The sequence below is a fragment of the Ursus maritimus genome, unplaced genomic scaffold (genome assembly GCF_017311325.1).
Source record: "Ursus maritimus isolate PB19 unplaced genomic scaffold, ASM1731132v1 scaffold_17, whole genome shotgun sequence".
Taxonomy (NCBI): Eukaryota; Metazoa; Chordata; class Mammalia; order Carnivora; family Ursidae; genus Ursus; species Ursus maritimus.
The window spans coordinates 39,263,296-39,277,845 of NW_024424119.1; the positions used below are offsets into that span (position 1 = coordinate 39,263,296).

The following is a 14,550-nucleotide window of genomic DNA, read 5'->3' on the forward strand; positions in this document are numbered from 1 at the left end:
TGGGAAGTCCTGGTAAATAATTATACTTCACCTGTCTAGATGATACTTATCTGGCCACGACCCACAAACTCATTGGAATGAGATACCTTTCTCCTTCTCATCCAGTTATTGCATGCATATTTGTCTGTTAGGAACGCTGGGATTACTCAGCAAAATGTTCCCCAGAGGCAACCAAATAGCAGGGGTCAGAGAAAGATCCCTCCAACTTCAAAAGGAGATTCTCTTTCAAGTGATAATCTTGGGTAGTCTGGTTTTATTAAAAATTGAAAAAAAAATATTTTTACACTGAAAAACGCTGGGGAAAGCTTGAAATGGCCATAAGCTCTTGAATGTGATTAAATTTTGCCTTGAAGCTAAGTGCATCAAGGGCATCTAGTGGAAAATCATATCCAAGAATAACCAGTGAAAGGGACCTCAAGGAGTAAGGTGGGTACTAGGGAACTGAGTGCACTGAAGGAGAGAAATTGGTGGGGTCAGGTGAAGAAGGAAGCTCATTAAAATAGCATGTCATGACCAGACTTACACTTGATGAAACTCATTCTGGCAGTTGTACGGAGCAAAGAGACAGAATAAGAGACACGAAGATGAGTTAGAAAATTGATGTGAAGGCAAGAGATGTCAAAGGCTAAACATGGTGATGAAGGAGAGGAAAGGATGATTTTACACGGCATGAACGTGATAGAATTGTCAGAATCTGATGATGCACTAGACAAGAAGATAAAGAGGGAAGAGATGAGAATTATTCCTTGATTTCTGTCTTAGCAACTGGGAGCATGGTGATGCTATTTACTGGGACAGATACACAGAAGGAAAAACAAACAGGGAGAATCGGAAAACAAACTTCCTGGTGTCAAATTTTACTACAAAGCCAAAGTAATCAAAACAATGTGGAGTTGTCATAAAGACAGACATACAGACCCATCCAGTAGTATAGAGAGCCCAGAGATAAACTCCTGCATATGTCAAATAATTTTTGAAAAGGGTGGCCAAGGACATTCAATGGGTAAAGGAAATCTTTTCCACAAATGGTGCTGGGAAAACTAGATATCCACATGCAAAAGGATGAAGTGGGACCCTGACCGAAAACCACATACAAAAATTAACTCAGATCAGATCCAAATATAAGACCCAGAACAGAAGAAAACATAGAGAAAAACCTTCAGCAAATTGGATTTAGCAACGATTTCTTGGACGTGACATCAAAGGCATGGGCAGCAAAATCAAAGAAACAAACTGGACTTCATCAAAATTAAGAACTTTTGAGGATGTGAAGAAAAAAGAACCCTCGTGCACTGTTAATGGGATGCAAACTGGTGTGGCCTTTGTGGAGAACAGTATGGAGGGTCCTCAAAAAATTACAAATAGAACTAACCAGGATCCAGTAATGTCACTGCTGGCTATTTACCCAAAGAAGAGGACAACACTGAATTGGAAAGATACATGCACCCCTACATTTACTGCAGCATTACTTACTGTAGCCAAGATATGGAAGCAACTCACATGTCCATGGACAGGTGAACGGATAGAGGAGATGTGGTGTATATATATATATACACAACAGAATATTATTCAGCCATAAAAAGGAATGACATCTTGCCATTTGCAATGACATGAATGGACCCAGAGAGTATAATGCTAAGTGAAATAAGTCAGTCAGAGAAAGACAAATACCATATGACTTCGCTCATATGTGAAATTGAAGAAACAAAACAAATTTAAAAAAGAGAAACAAAAAAACAGACTCTTAAATATAGAGAACAAACTGGTGGTTGAGGGTAGGGGATGAGTGAAATAAATGAAGGGGATTAAGAGGACATGTATCACAATGAGCACTGAGTAATATATAGAATTGTTCACTCACTATATTGTACACTTGAAACTAATTTAACGCTGCATGTTAATTATACTGGAATTAAAAAACAAAGAAAGTTGGAACATTCAAAAAAAATTAAGACCTTTTGTACATCAAAGGACACTTATCAAGAGAGTAAAAAAGGCAACCCTTGGAATGGAAAAAAATATTTGCACATTGCAAATCTCATAAGGGATTAATATCTAGAATATATAGAGAATTCCTAATACCGAAGAACAAAGAAATAAATAACTCAATTTAAAAATGGGCAAAGGACTTGAATAACCATTTTACCAAAGAGGATACACAAGTTGTCAAAAGCACATGAAAAGATGCTCAACATCGCTAATCATTAGAGAAATGGAAGCCAAAACCACAGTGAGATACCATCTCACATCCATTAGGAGGCCCATTATCAAGACAGAAAACAGCGGGTCTTGGGGAGGATGTGGAGAAAATGGAACCCTTATGCACTGTCGGTGAGAATGTAATATGGGGCCACTGCTGTGGAAAATAGTGTGGCAGTTCTCCAAAAAAATACAAAGAGAATTATCATATGACCCAACAATTCCAACTGTAAATGCCCCAAAGAATTGAGATCAGGGACTCAAAGAGATATTTTTACACCCATGTTCATAGAAGCCTTATTCAAAATAGCCCAAAGGTGGAAGCAACCCAAGTATCCATCCACAGATGAATGGCTAAACATAATGTGGTGTATACACACAGAATACTAAAAAGGGAAGAAATTCTGCCACTATGCTACACCATGGGTGAACTTTGAGGACATGAGGCTAAGTGAAATACAACAGTCGTAAGAAGACAGTACCACCTTCTGAATACACTAAAAACCACTGATTTGTATATTTTATTTTTTTTCACCATCTTTTTTTTTTTAAGATTTTTTATTTATTTATTCGACAGAGATAGAGACAGCCAGCGAGAGAGGGAACACAAGCAGGGGGAGTGGGAGAGGAAGGAGCAGGCTCATAGCGGAGGAGCCTGACGCGGGGCTCGATCCCAGAATGCCGGGATCACGCCCTGAGCCGAAGGCAGACGCTTAACTGCTGTACCACCCAGGTGCCCCTTTTTTTCACCATCTTAACCATTTTTATTTTTAAAAAGTTTTTATATGAGTGTAGTTGACATGCAATGTTACATTAGTTTCAGGTGTACAACTTAGTAATTTGACAAGTTTATAAAAGATGCTATGTTCACCACAAATGTAACTACCATCTGTCCCATTACATCACTATCACCATATCATTAACTATATTCCTTACGCTATAAATTATATACTTTAAATGGGTGATTAATATGTATGTGAATTGTCTCCATCAAGCTGTTTAAAAAAGAAAAATAAATGGTTCGCTACTAATTTTAATGTGACTAATAGATTTGAAACCACAGGGAAAGTAATTGCAATTAAAAAATGCAAGTCCCATTATAAATTTTTTCAAAACCCCTTCATCTCCTGAGCATCCCAAAGACCAAGCACATGTTCTGCTAAGCTATATGAAAAAGAAGTATCAATGACATCACGGAAAAGTTTCCTATAAACTAGGATGCTTATCCTAAACTCTCAATTATCTGCATTATGGATTGAATGTTTGAGTCACCCAAAGTTCATATATTGAAGACCTAGCCCCCAATATGATGATACTTGGGAGTAGGGCCTTTGGAAAGTAATTAGATTCAGGTGAGGTCATGAGGGTGGAGACTCCATGATGGGATTAGTGTCCATATAAGATGAAGAAGACTGACCAGAGCTAGACTTCATGCTTTCTACCATGTGAGGACACAGCAAGAAGGCCGCTGTCTGAAAGCCAGGAAGAGGGCCTTGCCAGGGAACCAAATCAGCTGGTACCTTAATCTTGGACTTCCCAGTTTCCAAAGCTATGAGAAATACATTTCTGTGGTTTAGGCCACCCAGCCTAGGGTATTTTGTTATGGCAGCCCATGGGTCCTAATGTACCTCTTAGACCAAAATCTCAGTCTGGGACAGCTGCTCTCTGAGCACTCCCTAAACTGTATTCATATGGTACTGCTAGTGCTATGTGTGTGGCTAGAAATGCCAAGGCAGGGTCTCTAGGTAAGCTTCTACCAAGAAGGCCCTGTCTAACTCATAAACACCTTCTAAACAAGCTCAGGGAAGTATATTCTGGGCTTTAGGCAGCCAATTCTTAATTCCTACATTATTGTCACAAAATACTACCAAATCTCTTTGCTACTTGCACACATTCTTAAAAGTAACCACTGGTTTACTATCAAGCATGATAATGGCACATTAGACTTCTGTCCACTACAGAATTTAACAGGGTACGTATCAGTTTTAAGTATGGAATGGGGGCGTCTGGCTGGCTTAGTCACTTACGTGTCCGACCGTTGATCTCAGCTGAGGTCTTGACCTCAGGGTTGTGAGTTCAAGCCCTGTGTTGGGCAATCAATCAATCAATCAATCACCTTATACTCAAGATGAATGAATGAATGGAGTGAATGAATAAATAATGAACCTTATACTCAAGATGAATGAATGAATGATGAACCTATACTCAAGATGAATGAGTGAATGAATAAATAAATAATGAACCTTATACTCAAGATGAATGAATGAATAATGAACCTTATACTCAAAATGAATGGATGAATGAATGAATGAGCAAATGAATAAATAAATAAAGAACCTTATACTCAAGATGGCTCCAATTCATCAGTCAAGAGATGTTTCTATTAGTATCATTTTCTTCTAGTTTCCATTACCAATCTATATGAATTTATATCACACTTTGAGTTCTCCTGAGGCAACCATCACAATGGTTTTTCCAGATCTTCCACCATTGACTCACTGATTCAGCTCTTGCTATTCTGCTTGTCCCACTCCCTATATTAACTCATTATGCAATGAATCTATAGTTCTGTGTCTCATGAAAGAACCACCACTGGAATAACATAGGCTTTCTAAGGATGAGGAGAGGTGGGTGTGGCCGAGGAAGTCATGGAAGCAGTAAATAGGGCAGCGCTGACATTCAGCGGCCTCTCCTTCCTGCTTCTGAGAGGGTGGGGGGAGGCAGCAGCCTGGCAGGAGAACAGGGAAGTGACAGAGAAATCTAGACGTTCCTCTTCAACTCGGGCTTCAGCAGGGCATTAGGATGAGGAGATTCGTGAAGCTTAAGAGGAAGAACCAAAACTAGGTCAGTCTAAGCACAGATCCAACCAGGTCCCACAGGAAATTCAGACCATCAACCTCCTTAAAGGTCTCACCTGCCCATCATTTATACAGGCAAAGTATTCAACACATTTTTATGGTTAGTACATGCAGTGTCCATCCCAAATACCAGGGAAACAAATGTTCGAACATTAACATTTCACGCAAAGAAGAAAACCGAGAATTCACGAGTTTTTAAAGAAGTATACCTTATTCCATTCACTGGTGATTCGTAATATAACGCAGTAATCATTCCCTTTTTTCAAAGGTGCATTATAGTACTTCCCATAGTATAGCCTGTCTCCAAGAGATATCTCCGTGGCATCATCTGGAACATCTCTGGCCAGTAGTTCTGCAGCTACATATCCCTCAGCATCAGAAGTGTTGCTAAAGAATGAGGTGGCCCTTTCAGAATCACAAAAAAATGTGCTTTGGAGGGCCAGGGGAAGCACTAACACCTGATATGAGCTGGAAAAAAAAGAAAAAAGAAAATATCTATCAGACCCTTGCTTGGGAGATTCATTCATTCAATTATTCATATTTATTGAGCACCTGCTATGAGAGAAACACTTTTCTGGGTGCTGGAGATGCAACACTGGACAAGAAAAAGTCCTTGCCCCCTGGGGGGATTTCCAGTCTGACAGCTCCAACCCTTAGGGAACTCCAGTTTGGACCCACAGTGCTAATGCCCCACGACGCGATGTGAGGGATCTCAAGTTCCCACCGCAGATGGACTGCGTGCCATGCAGCTGATCTCATCAGTGGTTTTCACGGGGGCAAATCAAGCCCAGCTGTGGAAAGGGTTTAGCAGTCACATGGAGGCTGACTGCCTACAAGCGTTAATGTACCAAGTCTGCAAAAAGGCTCCAATCACATGGTAACCTGAAACGGAACTCATGTGATCTGCGTTGCCTCCAGTTCACAGATACCAAAGCTCGTGTGAAATCAATGAGAAGCGAGGAGCGCCAAGTCACCATGCGTTAATCTAGTCTGACCATGTCCCAAAATACAGGCAGAAAGGTAAAATGTCTCGTGTACACTGTGAAACTGTTCCCCCATGTGGAAAGAGGAGCACACTAGCCAGCAAGTATCCTTTTGCACGTGTTTTGTTATTGTTTATCCCACCAAATACAAAACCTGTCCGTGAAAGGACGTGTAAGAACAAAACTGCAGGGAGAATGAATCACGCCTCCTTTTTCAGCCCCTCCCTGCCATCCTTCTCTCCTGCCTCTAGAAGAGCCCATGTCTGAACATCTGCTTTCTCTATTAGGCCTGACGGCAGGGATTTAAATGACTTATCCCGTATCCTTGCAAATCCTCACCCAGTTCTTTGGCTGTGATTGACTCCCCACTAATGTTTCTTGAGTTGACATTTCCGTAAAGAGGAAAAACATGCATTGGAACCAAAGATAATGAGGGTAATTTCCAAACCATGAGGCCACATAATCTATTTTACTAGTAAATATACACTTCCTGTTCCACATTCCTAATGCCCCATCTCCTGCTTCCTAAAAGTCCGTGAGTCACTAGCTTAAAGAAAAGGGAGCCCTCCACCACAGTAGGTCTGGGACTTGGAAAGTCTCCATCCCAAACATCCTATGTGACCTCAGGGCCCTGATTTCCACGAAGTCTGGGCTCACTGTTCAGCAGAGCTTTCTACAAAAGGTACAAGGTAAAGCCTGCAGGGCGGTGAGGTCTGCCACCACCGCTGGTGAACATCAACTAAGCATCCACTGCCTCCAAGGGAACGCTTCTAGCAACACACTCTCCTGGCGACTTGAAGACACCCCTGTGAACCGTGGCTGCAGGTAAAAGAGTAAATGGTGCAGAAGCTCCATGCCACCAACAAGCTCCTCTTCCAATCCGTCCTGCCTTTCCATGTAGATGGTGGCGTTCCAGTGCAACTGCAAGGCTCCCCTTCAGTTCTGGACATTAGAGGCTCCGTTCATGGGGCAGAAAGCAGTCTCCCCAGTTAGCATGATCATAATCACCTGAGTTGCTTGATACTTATACAGATTTCCAGCCCCCCATCACAGACCTACCGAATCGAAATCTCCAGAGTGGAGTCTGAGAATTGGTACTGCTGAAAAGGCACTTAGATCATTCTATAAGTTGGCGAGTGGGGGAGACACTAGCATTAAGAGAGCCCAGGGACAGGCTGCATCATTCACCTGAGATCACCAGGCTAAGGAGGGGAGCCTTGGTCCCAGGGTACCGTTCCACCATGTGCCCCAAGCCACTGCCCCCCTCCCCAAACAATGCACAAAGCAGACTCTGGCCTGTCTCCCACACTGGCAAAGCTGCTCCCGCAGCTCAAACCAGGTAGTCAGGGAGCGGAAACCACTCTACTTGCCTATTGGTAATTAACCCTGATGACGTTAGGGAAGCAGTTGTGGCTGTTTGGAACATGACTGTTCTGGAAAGACTTCTCCCCTCTTTCTCACCGCCACCCTCCCTAGTATGACTCACAGATCTCCACTTCCTGTTTTGGAGGCACTGGAGGGCACATTAGCCACAAGGATAGATTGTCATTTGGCTTTTCTTTTTGCCTTACGTAATTATTTGGCCTACATATCACATTTGCTCTTGCATATTCTCTCAGACAGTGATATCATAACTTCTGTTCTCCTCAGAGCAACAGAATGGCAGTGCCTTCCAGTAACTCATCAGGAACCAAGAAACAGAACAATGTAGGCAATATCCATGCCTGGAAAGACCTTTGAGAACTTAGTGCACTTAAACTACTGGAAAGACAGGAAAAGCCTAAGTTTCATTATAAAGAGACACACAGAAGTGCCTGGGTGACTTGGTCAGTTAAGTGTTTGACTCAGTCTCAGTTCAGGTCTTGATCTCACGGTCATGAGTTCAAGCCCCGCACTGGGCTCCACACTGGGCTCCATGCTGGGCACGAAGCCTACTTAAAATTTAAAAAAGGGGGGGGCACCTGGGTGGCTCAGTTGGTTAAGCGTCTGCCTTCAGCTCAGGTCATGATCCCAGGGTGCTGGGATCAAGCCCCACATCGGGCTCCCTGCTCAGGAGTGAGTCTGCTTCTCCTTCTCCCTCTGTGACCTCTCTCAGTTTCGCTCCCTCTCAAATAAATAAAATCTTAAAAAAAAAAAAAAAAGGACACACAGGTAATATATCCAGACTTTTTTATAATTTTATAATATCTCACATTTTTTTCACCTTGAATGTACTGAAGGGTCATTAGACTAACAGGTCAAGAATGACATAAGGCAATGAAGGTTAGGTCAAGGATAGTAAGGCTATTGCCATGTCCTTGCCTTATTCCTGTGAGCAAGGTGCTTATCTCTCCAAGGGAACCTCTATCTTCCTTTCCAACAACAACAACAAAAAACCAGAATAATTCTGCTTTCCCAATCCAAGCATGACCCTGTAAATAAAATGCTTAATGGCACACAATGTAGTTCTCCAAGTCAGGTGAATTAATTCCATCCTAATACTACCTGGAATCCCAGAAGCAGTCATTAGCTACACAGTGTCCTGCCCACAACCCAATGTGTGAACGAATTATGAGAATTACCCAAATGGCCCTTTCAGATCCACTCCACACACCCAAAGATCATCTTTAAATGAAATGATACTCCTGATCCACCATCACGGAGAGACGTACGTGAAGAGGTGAGCGTAAAGGATCAACACCTGACACGTCACACACCATCAATGCTTCTCCTGTGGCCAAAGAAGGGGATTTCGTTTGTTGAGCTGCGCTGCCCAGTGCCTGTCTCTGGCCCCTTAGAAGTCTCTCTATTCATTTGGAAGGATGCCGGTTAGAACGAAAGGCCCAGTCTGTGCCCAAGGAATCAAACACAAGGGGCCCTCACTGCACTGCCCCAACGATTCAAGTGCAGCACCTAAGAGGTCCCCTCCTCAACCAAACCAGAGTTTCCAAGACTCTCCATGAGAACCACCGGGCAACCAGGGAAAAGGGGCCACTACCCACCTGATGGGTCCGTTTTTCTCCTTGGCCTTCCTCAGCCTCAGACGCGGTAGAGGCCCTCCATGCACCGTGACAAAGTCTACTTCCGGAAGCGGAGGCTCTAAAAAGAAGTGGAAAAGAGTAAAAGGGTGTGATCGGAATGTGTGGAAGCACGACGGAAGTGGTCCTCATGGGGCCATCGAAAGGAAAGTTTTAATATAAGAAGCGATGAGCATTTTCTGACGCCTGCTACCACATGGAGGAATCCTGACAACATTACGCTACGTGAGATAAGCCGGACTTAGAAGGATGAGCTCTTTTCTATGCAACATCTGGAACAGACAAATTCATAGAAAGAGAAGTAGATTAGAGGTTGCTGAGGACCGAGGGTAGGTAGGCAAGGGGGAGTTAGTTGCTTACTGATCAACAGAGTGTCTGTTTGGGGTGATGAAAAGGTTCTAGAAACAGAGGGTGGTGATGGTTTACAACCTTGTGAATGGACTTAACCAATAAATTCTGTGCCAGAAAATGGTTAAAATGGTACATTTTATTTTATATATTTTACCACAATAAAAGTTTTTTTTTTTTTTTTTTTTTTTTTTTTAAAGAAGTGATGCCCCAGTGCTGACAGAGGCTGCACACAGCAGGCCTGACAGCTAACTTGCTGGACAGGCTCCTCTTTGGTGAGGAAGACCAGCTTTTCCAACTTCTAGATTCTTTCCAGTCACAGAGCATTCTTGTCCTGATTTTGTTCTCCCCAGCAACCAGATATCCCAAATAGACTTTCTCCTGGGAGGGGACTGTATCGGCCGACACCAGTGTTCCAGTATCTAACTGGTAGTTACGTTCATAGTATGAATGCGCCGGCCGCCATTGTGCCTTACGGGTACCACAGCTCGGATGCACTAGGCTGTGTCCCGCACGGGCTTCATCTCATATACTCTTCTCAACATTGCTATCAGGTGAATGAGATTTATAGAGGGAGAAAGGAAGAGAAAGAATAAAATATGAATACCCACCCCCGGTATTATATATAAGACTGATGAATCGCTGAGCTCTACCTCTGAAACTAATAATACACTATATGTTAATTGAATTTAAATTAAATTTTAAAAAATAAAAAATAAAAAAATATGAGTGCTCCCTCAACCCTGGCCTTGAAATCTGCTATAGTGAATTAAGGACGAGGAGGCCAAAAGAAACACTCAAGACTTTATTTACCCAATTAGAAAATAGCCTTGGGGGCACCTGGGTGGCTCAGTTGGTTAAGTGTCTGCCTTCAGCTCAGGTCATGATCCCAGAGTCCTGGGATCGAGCCCCACGTCGGGCTCCCTGCTCAGCGGGGAATCTGCTTCTCCCTCTCCCTCTGCCCCTCCCCCTGCTCATGCTCTCTCTCTCTCGCAAATAAAAATCTTTTAAAAATAAATAAATGAATGAATGAATGAATGAATAAAAAAATAAATAAATAAGAAAATAGACTTGGGGTGGAAATTCCCAATCCAAATTATCATAAATAAAAACTTATACCTTCCTAGATAGTTCGTGGGGTTTTTTGGTGGGGGAGGGACAGAGGGAGAGGAAAAGAGAGAATCTTTTTTTTTTTTTTCAAGATTTTATTTATTTATTTATTTGACAGAGAGAGAGACAGCCAGCGAGAGAGGGAACACAGGCAGGGGGAGTGGGAGAGGAAGAAGCAGGCCCCCAGCAGAGCAGGGAGCCCGATGTGGGGCTTGATCCCAGGACCCTGGGATCACGCCCTGAGCTGAAGGCAGACGCTTAACAACTGAGCCACCCAGGCGTCCCTAACTGCCTAGTTTTTTATTTAAAAAAAATTTTTTTTAAGATGTATTTATTTATCAGAGAGAGAGCACAAGCAGGGGGAGCAGCAGAGGCAGAGGGAGAAGCAGGTTCCCCACTGAGCAGGGAGCCCCATGCGGGACTCAATCCCAGGACCCTGAGATTGTGACCTGAGCTGAAGGCAGACACTTAACTGATTGAGCCACCCAAGTGCCCCTAGATAGTTTTTTAAAGCACTATCAAATATGATGGTTGCCAGAGGGTGGGGGTTGGGGGTGGACAAAATAAGAGAAAGGGATTAAGAGTTAAAATCTGGTTTCAAAATAACTAAGACACAGAGATGTAGTGTACAGCATACGGAATACAGTCAATAATATTCTAACAGCTCTGTATGGTGACAGATGGTGACTGGATTTATTGTGGTGACCACTTCATAATGTATGTAAATATCAAATTATCATGTCGTATACCTAAAACTAATACAATTTGTATGTCAATTATTCTTCCATAAAAAAGCTCTATCAAATATATTAATCATACATCACCAACCAACCCATTTATTAGCCACCTTTATATACCATGCACCATGGGAGGCTGGGATAAACAGCCACGGAAGACACAGTTCCTGCTCTCCAGGAGTTCAAAGTCTCACAGTGGAGACAGTTTTGTAAACACATGGTGCTTAGAGCTATGATAAAGTCATACACGGGGCATTGTCAGAGTGCAGAGAAAGAACACCTGACCAGGGGCAGGGGGTAGAGAGACCGTCGGATGCAGAAATGCATGTAGCCGGGGGCAGGCTGTAGGAGAGCGGGCAGAGACAGAACCTCGGCCCGACCTACTGCATAGCTCAGGGGGGCTGGAAGGCGGAGTCCCGGCCTCAGAGAGGCACACAACCAAGTGGGAGATGGGGGGATAGGTCGGATCAGAGGTCCTGGAAACAGGAAGTCATTAACAGAGTCTTAGCAGATGTGGATTTTAGAAATACAATTCAGACAGCTGGTCATGGGATGAACTGGAAAAGAACAAAAGTACAGGTTGTCCAAGACTGAGTTACCTATGCAGTGCCTGAGGTCTGGAGCAAGGGATGGACTGAGAATGGAGGAGAATGGGCAGATGGAAGAGACACTCGGGGAGGCAGAGAACAGAATGTGGTGGAAGACAAGGAAGGGGAAAGAATCTGGGCTTTGGTTTTGGTGGCTGAGTCGGTCATGACGTCATTCATCAAGGTCTCCGGGGAGAAGTTCAGAAGCAGCTCACTTCTAGACCTCATAAGTCTGACGTGCTCCTGGAATTGTCCAACAGGCAGTGAGAATACAGGTCCAGACAGGAGCAAACTGATGGCGAAACGGAGTCAGTCGTCAGTAGGAGAGGCCACAGCTGCCCAGGGGCACCAAAAATGGCACCCGAGCAGAGAGCTCAGGGACGACCACCAGGAAGCCCAGGCATCTGATATCAAATGGAAGAGCGAGAGCCCCCAGTAATCTCTATCACACACTGCCAAGTCTAGAATTTCTTCCAAAGTTGCCCAGATATGGTCACATAAACTCTGGTTTCCATAAGCTTGTGGGATTGCCAGGGACCCTTGGCGGTGGCCTGGAATGGCCCCTGCTTACATCTCATAAAAGGTGTTGAAGGTTTACACCGTTTCCAAGAGATTCCGTACCCAACACCCCTCAGGAAGACAGCCTCTAGCTTCCTGCAGTGGTGATGGGGAGAGGGGGCTGAGGTTTGAAAAGCCCCTACCAGGTCCCCCAGGGGAATGTGCCCCTTCTGGTTTGAGAAGTTCTGCCCTCAGCCCTTCACGCTGACATGGAAATGCCCTTTCATTTGTGATGTTTTGCCGTCAGTAGAGTAAGTGGTTTTATCACACACTTCCTGTTTTCAGCCCAGAGGGAGATTTACTGTTCACTCTGTGAGAACCCTCCTCTAGTTCTTTTAAGATTTTCCTTTATTTGCTCTTCTCTGAGATTAATAATTCTAGTTCTTCTAATCTCTTGGCTAACATTTTAAAACCACCCCGTTTCTCACTGCCCTCGGTCAAAGCAGAACAAAGTTCTCACTGGGCTTGTGGAAGGCGGGCCCACAGAGGGAGCCGGAAGGCCCCCCCTTGCCCCCCCCCCACCCTGCGCCTGCTGTTGTTTCTGCTGTCCAGCTGATTCCATCAACATGTGACTTCCAGACTGCTTTCTGTTCTGAGGCCTTCCCCACCTTGTCTTTTAAACCCGTGACTTTTTCTCTCTAATATCAAAGCCTGAACTTCATCCGGCTAGTTCTTAGCCACATATCAAGGTTAAATAACCTTAATTTCCAGGGTGCTGTTCTCCATCCCCCAAACTGGTGTCCTGGGCAGATGTGTTTTCTTCTTTCCATGAGCCTCATTCCTGATTTAAACCAGATCAGACCCAAGGCCAGAAACGGGTCGCTTCTGAGCCGGAGAGTGTAACTCTTCCACCCTGGGTATGTAAGGTGCGGGAAGACCCAGGATGGTGACCCTCATTATCATTCCTAGGTGTCGACAATATCCATCCTCTACTAGAAGCAAACAGCAAAGGAAAATAGAGGGGCTGCCATGTGAGAAAACCCTGCAGAGTAAGGAGGAAAGCAGTGAAGGAGAATGTGCCCAACAAAATATTAAATATAGTATAAAATTATAATAATTGAAATAGTAAGGTGCAAGCATAGGACAGGGAAAGCAACGGAAGATGCTAGACAGTCTAGAAAGAGACCCAAACAAGTAAATGAGAATATAGCGTATGACATGGACAGTCTTTCCAAACATGGAGGGAAACTGGCTTATCATTTAGGGGGAAAAAATTCCCATGTAAATTTAGCTTTATATCATATATCAAGATGAATTCCAAATGGGTCTAAGTTTAAAGGTGCAAAGCAAAACCATTAAGAAGCATTAGAGGGGCGCCTGGCTGGGTCAGTCGGTAGAGTATGCAACTCTTGATCTTGGGGTCGTGAGTTCAAACCCCACACTGGGTGCTTAGCTAACGAGAAAAGAAAAAGAAGAAGAAGAGCATTAGAAAATATTAAAGAATAAGAATTCATCTAATTACAGGGTGGAGAAGGCTTTTCTTGGCATGACCAGAGGCAGAAACTAAAAAAGCATCAATAGAACTGATTACATGAAAACTTAAAATGTCCAAATGTTGAAAAGAATATTGACAAGAAAACTAAACAGTAAATAGCATGGGGGATTATGATTTGTATAACAAAAGAGTAATATCATTCATGTAGACAAACTATTAAAATCAATAAGAGAACAGTGGTAATGTAAGTGAAAATGTGTTAAAATCCTCTAAAACATACCAAAATGAACAAAGAGAACCAAAAATAGAAAATCGTATCTGCACCAAAACTAACAGAAGTCCCAACCTTATACTATAAACTTCAAGTAAATGCAAGGAGTTAACCCACATAAAGTGCAGAGTGCATATGAAGGCACCGTGATGGTTCTTTTCTAATCCTTGGCACCTCCCCAGATAGACCATGCCCCATGCTGAAGGCATGATCAGTTGAAACTGACAGCAGTAGAAAAAATGGTAGCTACACCATAAGTCATCAGCTATCACATGGCTGGCCACATCTCCCCTATCGATGAAGTTATGAGACTTGGCCTTCCAGGGAGAGGGAATAATCCTCTTTTCATCTTTATATCCCCTCTTCAGCACTTAGCCCAGGTCTTTGTGCATAACAAGTCAATAAACATTTGCTGGATTAAATTGCTGTGTCACAGCATGCCCTTCC

At 43.4% G+C, this 14,550-nt stretch overlaps 1 protein-coding gene across 12 annotated transcripts in view; it reads right to left on the reverse strand.

Annotated features, from left to right (window-relative positions):
- SUSD1 (sushi domain containing 1) overlaps window positions 1-14,550 on the reverse strand; it is a 218,253-nt gene that overhangs the window by 110,178 nt on the left and 93,525 nt on the right. For all 12 annotated transcript variants that reach the window (XR_005835227.1, XR_005835228.1, XR_005835229.1 and 9 more), the window contains 2 exons: window positions 9,022-9,118; window positions 5,267-5,525 (listed from right to left, as the gene is read on the reverse strand). Coding sequence is in view for 9 of the 12 variants with exons in the window: in XM_040631715.1 (XP_040487649.1) it covers window positions 5,267-5,525; window positions 9,022-9,118 (356 nt within the window). In the remaining 3 variants the exon portion in view is untranslated. The remainder of the gene's footprint in view (window positions 1-5,266; window positions 5,526-9,021; window positions 9,119-14,550) is intronic.